Source organism: Perna viridis, chromosome 5 (assembly GCF_037379345.1).
Source record: "Perna viridis isolate PV_CMFRI_1.1 ecotype Kerala chromosome 5, ASM3737934v1, whole genome shotgun sequence".
NCBI lineage: Eukaryota > Metazoa > Mollusca > Bivalvia > Mytilida > Mytilidae > Perna > Perna viridis.
The window spans coordinates 7,650,285-7,663,988 of NC_142449.1; the positions used below are offsets into that span (position 1 = coordinate 7,650,285).

The 13,704-nt window shown below is 33.9% G+C and overlaps 1 protein-coding gene across 1 annotated transcript; it reads left to right on the plus strand.

Moving 5' to 3' along the window:
* Positions 1-644: 644 nt before the first annotated feature.
* Positions 645-11,201, plus strand: LOC148615805 (uncharacterized). The gene is made up of 6 exons (XM_088582405.1): positions 645-810; positions 5,953-6,063; positions 6,370-6,483; positions 7,351-7,464; positions 8,132-8,255; positions 11,039-11,201. The coding sequence occupies exons 1-6, from the start codon at positions 744-746 to the stop codon at positions 11,163-11,165; spliced, it is 657 nt and encodes a 218-aa protein (XP_088438531.1). The 5' UTR covers positions 645-743; the 3' UTR covers positions 11,166-11,201.
* Positions 11,202-13,704: the final 2,503 nt, after the last annotated feature.

Genomic DNA, 13,704 nt, shown 5'->3' on the forward strand with positions numbered 1-13,704 from the left:
AAATAATGTTCGTTCATAACTTTTAGTATACAATTTCGGTATAAAATGTTTTCACGATTCTTTTAAAATTTATCTAACATGATGCCTCGTTGTAATATATCAAGTATAGATGCATACAAACTGATGTATTATAATGATCATAAGTGTGTTAATTAGATAACGCTACTAAAACTGTAACATGTGTTACAAACTGTAGTTTGTTAACATAAAAAGCGAAAATTTTTGTTAACGTATAGAAAAGAAACTCAGGTTTAATAAGCAGAAAAAAAAACATTGAAATAAAAGAAAATCTAAATGCGGGTTTTGTAGCTGTGCCTTCTGAATTGCTGATCTGTTTTGGTTCTATAACAAATTTTAAAAAAAGGATTTTGATACTTCGTTTCAAAATACAAGCTGTTGATATAAGACAAATTCTGATTTATACAGAAGTGTTTAAAACCATAGAAGAAGCCAAGTCATAAAAACCAACTAAATGTGGCTTTTGCCATCCAATGCAGTCGCTGTATAATTATTACGACTTTGTTGGAATATGGTATTGTTTGTGGTGTTAGTATCAGCTTAGTTCATAGATTGATTTAATTGAACTGTAGAGGCCGATGAAAATAATCGACTAGATAATTCATTCTTATCTACATAAAGGTCTATTACTGAACATTGTGCGTGCAAGATTTGTAAAACTATACCAGTACGTCAAATAACCTTATCATTACTATTACGGGCAGTTCTTTTACTGAAAAGTAGGGATGATTTTGCAGCTTTCATTACAATTTCTTCTTACCAACTTGTTTGGAAGTGTGCTGATAATTTCAGGTAAGCTACATAATGAAGTGTTATTTTAAAGTCAATCAATAATGTACATTAGTCCATATTACTCGTGTCATATTTATACAATACATACTATTAATATATTTTTAACATGTCGACCATGCATGCTTTCAAATGTTCACATCCACTATATTTTCCGTAGATGTAATGTTCATATATAATAGCCTTCTATAGGCGTGGAAAGCAAAAACGTATTGGGACGGTTTCTGCCATAGGGAAACGAAATGTCCCTCCCACCTCGCGCAGCTGAACAAGAGGGAAAAAAAGAAAACAGGTGAAATATGTAAAACAAATATGTGCAAATTATTGGTACGACATACTGTACCTGTCAAAATCATTGGTACGGTCGGAGCAGATCGTTTTTTAAATTAACAAGACGACTCATTTAGTTTCTAGAAATATTGTCTTCACATGAGATATATGGTGAAGCATTATCGAGTCCAAACAATGTAGTTGATAGTAAAAACTACTTATTGAAACTAAAATATGTGATAAGATTTGACCAGTGAGGAATTGTAAATTTAGTGATCTTGGTATATCGTACTTCATGTGTTTTCCTTCTATATGTCATTCAACACCAGACCACGATGTTTACTCAAGTGAATAAAACTTCAGATATAAGTCTAAAATCTAATGATTCGAGATTACAAATTAAGTAATTCTTTAAAAGGGACTTTCCATAAGAAATCGAAATACTGAACTTGTCTTTAATTTTGGGAGAATTACAATCAAACCATGCATTGTTTTTGTTTTACATCAAATGTTTATTATCAGAGGTAGACATAAAAAATAATAGCAGTGATAAGACCTATACTGCTACCACACGCTCCAAAGAAGAGATTGAGGAAAACCCAAAATCTGTGCTATCCTCTTTTGGTCTCCCTACCAAGGACGATGATTGTGATTTACCGTCTATGTACTGGGTTCCTAAACTGACTTTTTATGAGCAACTCGGCGGGTGTTTCTAGAAAAGCAGAGGAAGTTTACCATACCGGTGCACCTGGTCCATGCTCCCAGTTTTTAGTGGAGTCCGAGTTGCTCATTTGCTTTTGTTACTTTGTATGTATGATTTTAGTTACTTTATATTCTTTTTTGTGTATGTCTGTTTTCCATGTCTGATCTTTGTCCCTGGATTACATTCTTTTGATTACCGCTATAACCTTGGTTCCATTGATTAATTCTCCACAAGAATCCATACAAACGTTTCATAACCTACGGCCGAGGTAAATCAATCATTTACCAGATCTGTATAGTCATGAATAGACTGAAATCATTCTATAACTGCTTTATTAAATGATAAAAAAAAATACACCTTGATATTATATAACTGAAAAAAGTCAACACCATAAATTACAACTGAAACAGAAATAATCGTAAATAAAAGTTTGCAAATAACAAAATAAGAACCGATATCGACAGCTTTTCTTTTTAAAAAAAATACTTCTCATGTACTCTCATCCAATTTAAAAAAAAAAATCCCCATAAGAACTAAAAAAAAGAAAATTTAATTCTTCAAATTATATTTTATAGTGATGTTTTCATAGTTCGTAATATTTGGCAGTGCCATAAATGGAACTGAATTCGATGCTATGTTTTGAAGTTGGACATTTTTCATTTGGTTGATCTGATGCTGACCGTTTTCTTTACTGCTGTTTGCTGCTGATGCAGTCGGTTCAAGCTCTAGATTGAATATTATCAAATTCATCAGAATTATTTATAGAAAATCCATCTGAAAGGAAGTCAATGTTTTTAGGTAACACATAAGCAGAGAATATTTCAGGGACGTTCCCAAGTGCGGCCGGCTTTTCGAATCGGGGATTCTTGCTAATGGCATCCGACATCAGTTTGTTTGTTTGGTTTTTTTTTAAGGCTCTTGATGGAATAAATAGCACTTTCAAGATGTGGTACTTTGTTGTTAGACAGTGCTTGTATTACGGAGAGAGCATCTGTTAGGAATACTACTTGCATATTTTCTGCGTTTTCCTTTATGTAATTTGCCGCATGAATGAGTGCTTCTTCTTCAGCCTTGTAGTTGGAACAATGTAGTCTTGATGTTATTGCCATTGACTGTTGTTCTTCATTTGGGTATTCTATGTAGATACCAGCCCTACATTTGTTGTCGCATTTGTGGCTGAACCGTCTGTGTAAACTCTTGCCCACAATTCTGATGGATACTCTTTTTCCAGCATGCTCATTGATACGGTCTTTCTGACGATGTTTGATTGTTCATCTTTGGCACTGAGTAACAGAACTATTATCTGAATGTTTACATTGTCCTCCTTTTATGCACATAGATTGTCATTCATTTTAAAATATATAGGTTTGACTTGCTTAGGTAGATGTCCTTGGTGTTTTCTTTGTAATGCTCTTGTTTCTAGAGTGAAGCTGGCTCTTTTGAGTCTGCCTGAGGGTAGTTGTTTTAGTCTCTCATTCATTGGGTGGTTTGGTAAGCATTGATATTTGGTGGCCTGTATCATAGATTTACATTCTCTTCTCTTAATTAATGGTAGTATGTTAGTAATTTCCTTTATACTAACAATAGGTGTTGATTTCCTGACTCCTGTGATGATGCGGAGTGCCTGATTCTGGTCTTTATCAAGAGTCTGATGGTGAGACTTAGCTGCTGTCATCCAAGCACTAGAGTCATATTCTAGATGTCGGCGTACATTTCCTTCGCAGACAGCAGATTTTAAAACTTTCTCATTAGCACCCCAGTTTGTACCAAGTTTTCTCATGATGTTTAGTTTTCGTCCGGGTTTGGCTTCTGTTGCCATTATATGCTGTTTACATGTAAGTCTGTTATCAAAGGTTACACCAAGTATTTTTGCTGATCTTCCATTGTGATATGGATGTCACCCATGGTCAGTTTGACAGATTGGGATTTAGGTGAGATTATAAAGAAGGTTGCTGGTGTTTTCTCTCTATTAATGCTAACACACCACTCGTTGGCCCATTTGACTACCATATCTAATGTTGTTTGTATCCTGTACCTTGCTGTAGTTGCATACTCTTCAAGCACCAGAGGACAAGATTATCTGCATAGAGTGGTAATTGTACACCATTTGGTAGCTCTGGAACTAGGTCATTCATATAAAGTATGACGTGAGTGGGTGGCAATACTCCTCCCTCTAGTACAACTTGTTTTAGAAGTATTTTTCGGCCATGTTTCCCGTCTACGAGTACTCTTAGCCTTCTATTGTACAGATAAGAGTTGGTCCATTTGTACATTCTTCCACTTACTCCAAATCTAAGAAGTTTTCCAAGAAGGCCATCTTTCCAAACTTTGTCAAATGTTCTCTGAAGATCTACATAGACAGCTAGCGTTACTTTCTTTAATTGAAATGCATCCTGGACTACTTGAGGTAGATGTATTGTTTGATCTTCTGTTCTCTTGTACTGTCTAAAACCAGCTTGTTCATGACCAAGAATGTTCTCCGATTCCAAATGGCTTCTTCCCAACATTGAGGGACTTGACCTTGTCTCCAGCTGAGGTTGAGAATCTCTAGCAAAGTTGTTAATGCTAAGGTGCAAAGGTGTTGAAGCATTTCATTGATGATGTCATCTGTGCCTTTTTTAATTTTCATTTTTCTGATGGCTGTCTTCAGCTCAAGCATGGTGATATCTCTCTGCATAAGTTCATGTGTTGGCACCTTTGACCTTTATTCATTTGCTGCAGCTTTTCCTAAGGATGTTTCCTCTTCAACTTCTAGGTACCTCCAGTAGCCTTGGTTGGGCTCTTTCGAGGTAGAGAGCCCGGCACTGCACCTAAATGATAAATAAAAAACTTGCATGTATCTGATTGGTCTCGACGGTAGAATTATTGAGTGCACTTATAGAGTCATATGCATGTACATCTAGTATCACACTATAATAACTAACCAGGCATTGAGCACATCCAACCATCAGCTGTATTCCTGCCATTTTGGTGGTTCTATGTCAATTCACTTTTTACCATATATATATATATATATAGTGGTCTAGGGCGCTGAACTTTATGCAGGCGGTGTTGCCATAGATGCCACAGCGGTTCGAGTTCGAATCCTGCGGAGGGAACGACCAACAATTTGCATCGCAAATTTGAAAGTTCTAACATCGTTGGGAATTTTTCAGACCTTTCTATACGTTTACATATCTTCCCTGTATCAATTTGATCGGATGGAGCAGTGTAGTGAATAGAGTCGTCACATTCTGAGACGTTATATATATATATATATATATATATATATATATATATATATATATATATATATATATATATATATATATATATATATATATACGTCACATTCAGAGACGTTGTATGATATTGATTTGTTATGACAAGCATCATTAATTTGATCCTCTATCCTACATAATAACACCTAAATGAACTGTCTTGTACTATCATACATAGTGTACTAAGTTACAGCCCTAGATTAATCCTACGAGGAGGTTTTTTCCATAGATGTCACAGCGCTACGAGTTCGAGTCCCGCGGAGGGAACGACAAAAATTTGCTTCACAAATTTAACAGTTCTAACATCGTTGAGAATTTTTCAGACCCTTCTGTAAGTTTACGTTATCTTCCCTGTATCGATTTGATCCGATGGAGCAGTGTAGTGAATGGAGTCGTCACATATATATATATATATATATATATATATATATATATATATATATATATATATATATATATATATATATATATATATACTAAGTCCATCTGCATCACGAGTCGTGGCAAAATAATCCACCTTAAGATCCCTAACGTTTTCCCTTCCATGTCGACTGAAGTAAATCATCAGGTCCACAAACCCTTTTTCAAACTCATATTCAGTACTGTCAATTATGTCAAAGTATTGTCTAAGCTTGTGGAGATAACCAGATTCAATAGGGTAATGTTAAAAATCACCATCCATGTGCCATATTCGGTTAAATTACCAACAGACACAATGATTCCGAAAGTATGTCGATACACTGTTGATTGACCGACAGACGTTAAGTTCGGTAGCGCTGATAGGGTTACGCCCACAACCGCACGCGAGGTCTACTGACTCTGAGATACATCTTAACATTCTGCCGTCGAGACCAAACAGAAATAAGCAAATTTTTATCTTCATTTAATAATATATTATATCGTTTGTACCAGCAAATTTCAGTGGTCCTTGTGTTGACTCTACGTATATAAACTGTACCGACAGCCACGTGTGCTCAGATAAGACCTTGAAAACATACTGCCCAGTTACGTGCAGACTATGTGGTGAGTAGTCTTAAATTTCCACCAATTTTATTCGTTATGATAACTTAAATTCAGTACATTCTCAAAGAGGAATATCTGGTAATTTACACTGGATAAAAATTTACAAATAATCTTTTTTTTGTATGTATGGTGTGCTCGGTTCTTATGTACTGCTATCTAGTTAAATATACTATGGTGATATGAATGATACGAAAATTGCGTGCCAGGTGTTATATTTTCTAAATGAAAGGTAAAAAATTATAAATAAAAGAAAGAAAAAATTACTGCGTCAGCTCTCTTTTTTTTAAAGATGGTACTTGTTTTTAGTTCCAACGACATCTCCTCCCTGTAAGGATTCAGCGTTTATCAAATGTAGGGACAGTCATGTTTGTTCCGACAACAATCTCCGATCTTACTGTCCGATGACTTGTGGTCTTTGTGGTAACTATTTACTTTGAACTAAAATTATGGCTGTAGATCGGACATTTTTTTTTATTTAGACTATTGAATTGATTATGATGGCCTTTGTAATCAGTTTCTACAGTATAATAGATATTGTAATAGCAATTATACAGGTTCGGGGGTCGATACAAAACTGCAGACATATCACATACTTCTTAGCAGGAGGACGCAAATTAAGGGAAAACTGCAAAACTAAAAAAAACAATAAATTTTCTCGAACCATAACATATTACAGTATCACACATTCAACTTTAAAATTTTATCGCGTGCGCTGTATTCTGTGGTATGCCTACCGTAGTTGGTTAAATATTACTATAAACTTCGACTTGACTCGGACAAAGAAAGTACAGTAGTTTGGAAAGGACAGATATTCAAAACGATTCTTGGATGTTTTGCATGATTATCAGTGGTGTTAATCAGACTGAAAATTATTGAAAACTTTGAAATAAAAAATTGAATTCTTGACAAAATCATTCAAAACAACGTAAACTCGAAATACTTTTTAGGGTGATCCGAATGTCATTTTGAAGGATAAATTGTTCTTGAAGAAAACGAATAGGCATTACCACGTGTTGGATCACTTTCATATAAACAATAAGGCCCGAGCAACAGCAGCAACTATATATAGTGATATTATAAAACAAAAATTACATTATTGTCAATTAAAAGGGGTACTTATGCTTAGATCTTAAATAAATAATTGTTCTGAAATAAAATTATGTAATCTTTGTCGTACTCATTCAAGGATTTCATGACAATACTTTGAACCATTTAAAAAACGTGTTTTAACACTGAATAATTCTCACAACTATTTTCGAACATGTAATGTGTTTCTTTTTTTTGCAGCTTCAACGACACACGTGCCTTGCGTTGATTCAACTTTTATAACGTGTAAAGATAGTCACGTGTGTTCAGATTTATTTCTAAAGAAGTTTTGTCCCGTCACTTGTGGTTCTTGTGGTGAGATTCTTTACTCTTTAATAAGAAGTTCTTTGTTTGCCTGTCGTGTTTTAAATCGTGAACTTCAGAATTTTGGACATTTTTGAATTTTGGAATTCATATTAGTGAAAGAGTAATCAAGGGAACCAAGGTTATAGCGGTAATCAAAAGAATGCAATTCAGGAACAAAGACCAGACATGGAAAACAGACATACACAAGAAAGAACATAAAGTAACTAAAATCATAAATACAAAGTAACAAAAACAAATGAGCAGCTCGGACTCACTAAAAACTGGGAGCATGGACATGGACCAGGTGCACCCGTAGGATAAGCGTCCTCTGCTTTTCTAAAAACACCCGCCCAGTTGATCATAAAAAGTCAAGTCCGGGGTAGAGGAAAGAGGAAAGGAAAACTATGACACGTTGAACAAATCAGTTTTCATGGCGCAGATGGATGTACCATAACGATCCACGAGTTCATGATGAACCCTTTATTTGCTTTGAAAATGTTAAGCCGTTATTCTTAATTTCAATTTATTATCTGGCTTCCCAATGTCATTAGAATATGATTGTCTTAATTCTTGCTTTTAATATCCAATGCATGACATATTGTAGATATTGAACATACAGTATATATGTTTATACGATTAGAATTTTAATATAAAATATGTTTATAATATTTACAAGGTAAAACAACTGGGTGCTATTACAAAGGAATATACCATGTACAAGGAGATTTGTGGGATGACGGTTGTAATTACAGATGCACATGTCAGGACGGTGTTACCGGTAGATATGTGTGTACCCAAAAGTATGTCTTCACATTTCATCCCATTTGTTTTTTTTTTTTTTTTTTTGAATAAAAGTGTGACGATCCAATTAAGGCGACCTTTTATTGAACATCATCATTCCAAATTCATGACAATACTTTATGACATCACCAGATTTCCAGTATGTAGGTGTGAGCCGAAATTCAAAAGACTTTTTTATTTTCGTTTTCGAAATTATGTATCCACATATTTTACATGAAAACATGTTTATATGGTAGAAGGTATTTTGAATTAAAGGGAAGTTCTGTCGTCATGAAATCGTAATGAAGTATTTATAGAAAAATGCCTTTTAAAAATTTTGTTTATTCACAAACTCTATATTCTTCATAAATCATTCTTGATATATATTGTAATATGTCATAAATTGATGCAAAATATGTTACAAAATAAGAAATAATAATTTGATTTTGAAATAAAAATGTGCATTATTATATCAAAAATAAAAATCATTGCCAGCGATCAAACAGTGCAAAAAAAAACAGAGTATATGTTATTCCTTGAATAATATCACCCACTTATGTTAAAGCATCATATATCTGTTTTATTCTAAGAAAGATAGCACACCTATATAAAGATTCGTAGTACAGGGTAGAGATTCTTCATACTTTGAAGGCAAAAAAACATCACACGTCATCATCTAAAAATACAAAGGAGAAGGATGCTGTCAAGATGCTAGAAGTTTTTATTGATAGCATATTTGTCCAGCGTCGTGGACATGTTTCCTACAAATAGTCAGCATTCTAATGAGAAATATTTCGGGTTTAGATGCCTTGTTCTTATTTTCTGCAATTTACCAATAGATGACGTTTAGTCTTTATTCAATCCTAGATTCGGGGATTTTATACATTTCATCTACCCCACAAATAATGTTTGATGAATTCAGTCTCATAAGTGACCTAATATACAGATTGATGGAATGGTAAAACAGATTAAATTATGTGACAAACGCGATGATTTCTCGTTTTATTTATGGTCAACTGTCTTTTCATTTGTGAAAATAATTCCTTCAGCACTTTTGGATGCAGTTTTTATATCAAAACTGGTACGTTATGACAGTGCTTTCCAAGACTACACAGGCTACTTGTACAGTCCTCGTCATTTTACATTACGTTACACTAAACATATGCGATTAAGGTGGACTGTTTTGTTCATAAAATTGACTCGGTTTTGTTTTGTGAAACTTGAAAATAAAAGGTGAAACTTACTTGAAATATTGAATGTGGGTAGTAGAGCATTCGTACATGAATAGGTGCAATACTTGTTATGGTTAACAGATGTAAAATGCACGCTTTAAGTAATCCAGGGAGATTCAGGTCCTTGCTTGATTTGATTCTCACCAAAGCACCAGTTAGTTGATTTTCAAAAATGTAGAATTTTGCACTAACTTTTGGAACCAAATTCATGAAAAGGGAGCAGATTAAGATAAAATTATGCTTTTTTTAAAACAATAACATGCCTGTTTAATTTCATAGATGGCCTGATCGTTATTTTTTAGGAATCACCCAAAATTTGTTATCAAAACTGATTTTTTTCCATATGTAACCATATCTGCAGATTTTATGACAAATTATTAAAGAATATTTATAATTTTCAAGGATGTTTATCAATGTAAGGATTTGAAAAAAAATTATACTATAGATTGGAACCTTGCGTTTTTAAAAACCGGAGAACAGATATGTTCTCCAATCGTGTAATATTTGTCCTCTCCTATACAGTCCGAAGCGGACATGAGCAACGCGGCGGGTGTTCTAAAAAGCAGAGCACGCGTCTCCTACCTGTCAGTACTTCCTGTTTTAGTGGTGTCGAGGTTGCTTAAAATGCAAAATGTTACAAATTCAAAAATACGTGAAACTGAGGCTTTATTCCTTGATTTGTCTATAGTAGATCTTTATATGTCAATAGTCTAGGCTGCTGAAGAGATATTACGTCTTGAACACGATATCAAAATTTGTAATATATTTATATATATTTGTATTATTATTTTATTCTTTTATGTGTGTTAATTAAAGTATTTCGTATTCTTTGACATATGTTTTTACTAGCCTGATTGTTGTCCCTATAATTTTACTTTTGTTTTCTGTATTTCTTTGTTAAATTTTATCCCAATGAATGTTTTTGTTCCAATGTAATGTTTGTATCATATATATGTCCAATAGTACAAATGTTCTTTTCTTTAAATCGACAATGGATAGCTCAGAAAATGATCTTACATTGACCAAAGAAAGCAACCAAATTTTGCACAAAGTGAAAGCGTTATAACATTTTGTCAATGAATTTCAATCCGTTGTATGTAATTCTCTTCAATTTTGAGAATGGATGCATTTGCTATATGAAATATATGGATTTTCATTTGACAAAATATTTGTTATGTGCCACCCACTGTCTGGTTTTTGCGTGGACGCCCTCTTAAAAACGTTTTGACAGTTTCCTTTAAAAATAGGATATACAATTTAACTGTACTGTCAGTGGGTACACGCCGCATGAACTGTGGAATAACCTTGTAATTTAAGACTTTAAGGTCGAGCCGACATTCTGTATTGGTCAATACTATTACTCATTTTATTTTGAGTTCCCCGACCACATAACATTGTATTTATTATCAATAAAACTTATTCTCTTGTAAAGTCATTGAAAATGATCCCGCAAATGACAGATATTAAATTTTGTTTTTTAAAGGAATCAAGGACAATCCTATTGAAAGTTACATACTTGCTGGTTATAACAATTTTATGCATTTATTTACTTACATTTGTTGTTTTTATAGATGTTTTACATGGAACTTGCCTGATGTATGTACCCTTGATCCACCAGCTCCTGGGAAATGTTGTAAGACGCCAAACTGTCCGTCTAATATTCATATATCATATCCAGCAGGTTATACTGTACAGTAGAACAGTGTTTTCCAATTAAATTGGCTTGGTTTCAGATTTTGCTTTTTTTTTCATTAATTTATTTCAAAGTTTTATTCGTTAATTTTTGCATTGTCTGGTTATTATTTTATAACCCAATTTTTTTTAACATAGAGAAACGTAGAAAAGCAGAAGTTACCTCATCATTTTATTTTTCATGAATGCAGGATGAAATTGTGAAAATAGTTTCATTCAATAAGTTAGCAAAATAAGTAAAAACAATACGAACACATTCATGTAGTACGTGGGCTCAGATGGCCCCCGTGCTCCCCCCAACTCATCAAATCAACCAAAATATGATTTTTAGGTACCCTTACACCTCCCACTTACGAATCTTGTTGTCGTTGTTTACAATGGTACCAGGAAAGTTGCGGTAACACTTAGGATTGGGGTAAAATGAAAAAAAAAATATACCCTTATCCCACTGACAAATCGCTTAATTAACATACTTTTCAATGTCAAAACCCCTGGAGTAGTTATTATGCTTCAGTAAAAATGGCTTATTTGGTATTTTCTGTTTATTATTATCACAATTTATACTTCTGGGGTTCTTTTGATGAATTTTTGACGATTTTCCTAGAATTTATCCCAAAAAAAACCAAAAAAAAACGAAAAATGTGATTTTCGATTTTTCGGTCAAAAGTCATAGAATTCAAAAAAGAGGATATGTTGAGTATATCGGTAATTATAACAATAGTACCCAACATGTCTACTGTGCACCTTCATGTTAAGGCATTTTTTTCATGGATAGGGATGGTAATTTTCCGCCTAACTTGACTTGGAACAGTATTTATTACTTTGGCTCATTTTGAATTTAAGGCACTATATTTATGTACCATATCACACAAAAGAATGTTTAAGATACGGTTATCTGAAAAAAAGACAATATCGGGTGATATAGAAGAACATGATTCCCCTTTTTCCGATTTTATAGTAATTGTCAGCCCAAAAGGAAAATCTAAGCGTCTGAATTGATCAGATATGTTTGGTACATCATCATCTTAATTATGAGTGCCTAAGATATTGGTTCTACATTGTCAGTATGCTGTGAATGAGAATTCTGTTTGATACTGAGACGAGTTTTCTAGGGGTAGGGGTAATATTTTTAACATTTTTGGAAAATTCTTTCTTGATAATAAGGTTTTTGTGGTTTATTTATGTAGACCATTAAATTATGTGAATTCCAAACTTTTGCATTTTTTGAAAAATTCTGGCTACGAAAATCGCCAAAATTCATCAAAAGAATCCCAGAAGTATAAATTGTGATAAAACTAAACAGAAAATACCAAATAAGCCATTTTTTACTGAAGCATAAATACTCTAGGGGTTTTGACATAGCAAAATATGTCAATTTAAGTGATTTTTCGGCGGGGTAGGGGTACAGTTTTTTTTTAAATTTTACCCCATAACCCTAAGTGTTACTTTTTTGGTATCATTATAAAGCGTAGACATTTGCCTTCACGATGATTTCTCAATTTGTCATGTTTATTCACATATGCTATCCCAGGAAGGCTTTGACGCTCAAACAATTGAGTCACAAAAATGTTTGCTTTTTGGGGATACAAATATAGGCTTATACTGAAAAAAGAATCCGAGAATATTCTTTGGCGACAAATTGATTCGGTAATGGGAGGTATACGGAACCTAAAGATCACCATGAAGTGAATGAGTGGGGTGCACGGTGGACCCTCCCAGCCCATGGATTAATGTAGATAAAAATATTTATTAGTTATTAAGTAAAAATCACGGGGAAAAACAATCGAACAATGGCTCTTTGTTTGTGTTTTCAATCAAAGGTCACAACAAAATTAAGATTATTTGTACAATCTAATAACTAATGGTGAGGTTTTTTAATCTGAACTTCCCATCAATGTCATGTACAGTTAAATATTTAAAAGAGTAATCAAGGGAACTAAGGTTATAGTGGTAATCAAAAGAATGTAATCCACGGACAAAGACCAGACATGGGAAACAGACACACACAACGAAGAACACAAAATAACTAAAATCATACATACAAAGTAACAAATGAGCACCTCAACTCGGACACTCCATTAAAAACTGGGAGCATGGACCAGGTGCACCCGTAGGGTAAGCGTCCTCTGCTTTTCTAGAAACATCCGCCGAGTTGCTCATAAAAAGTCAAGTCCGGGGTAAACAAACGAAAAAAGGAAAGAAAAACTATGACCCGTTGAATAAATCAGTTTTCATGGCGCAGATGTATACACCATAACGATCCACGAGTTCATGTTCACGACCATAAAACTTCTGTAATGATGACTTCAATCTTGTAGCAACATAACCCTGTTCCTGAAGCCTATTTGTTAGAGTTCTAGCTCGATACAAATAGTCTGCGTAGTTTCGGCAAGCTGTGGCATAACGTATGAGTTGTGATATGAATACTCCATACGCAGATGCTGAAGGGATGTTGCCACAGATGAGAGGAAAGTTGACAATTTTGAATGAAAAGTCATCAATTTTGTCGTCAAGTTTGGTCAATAGTTTTCCTTTACCATCGATT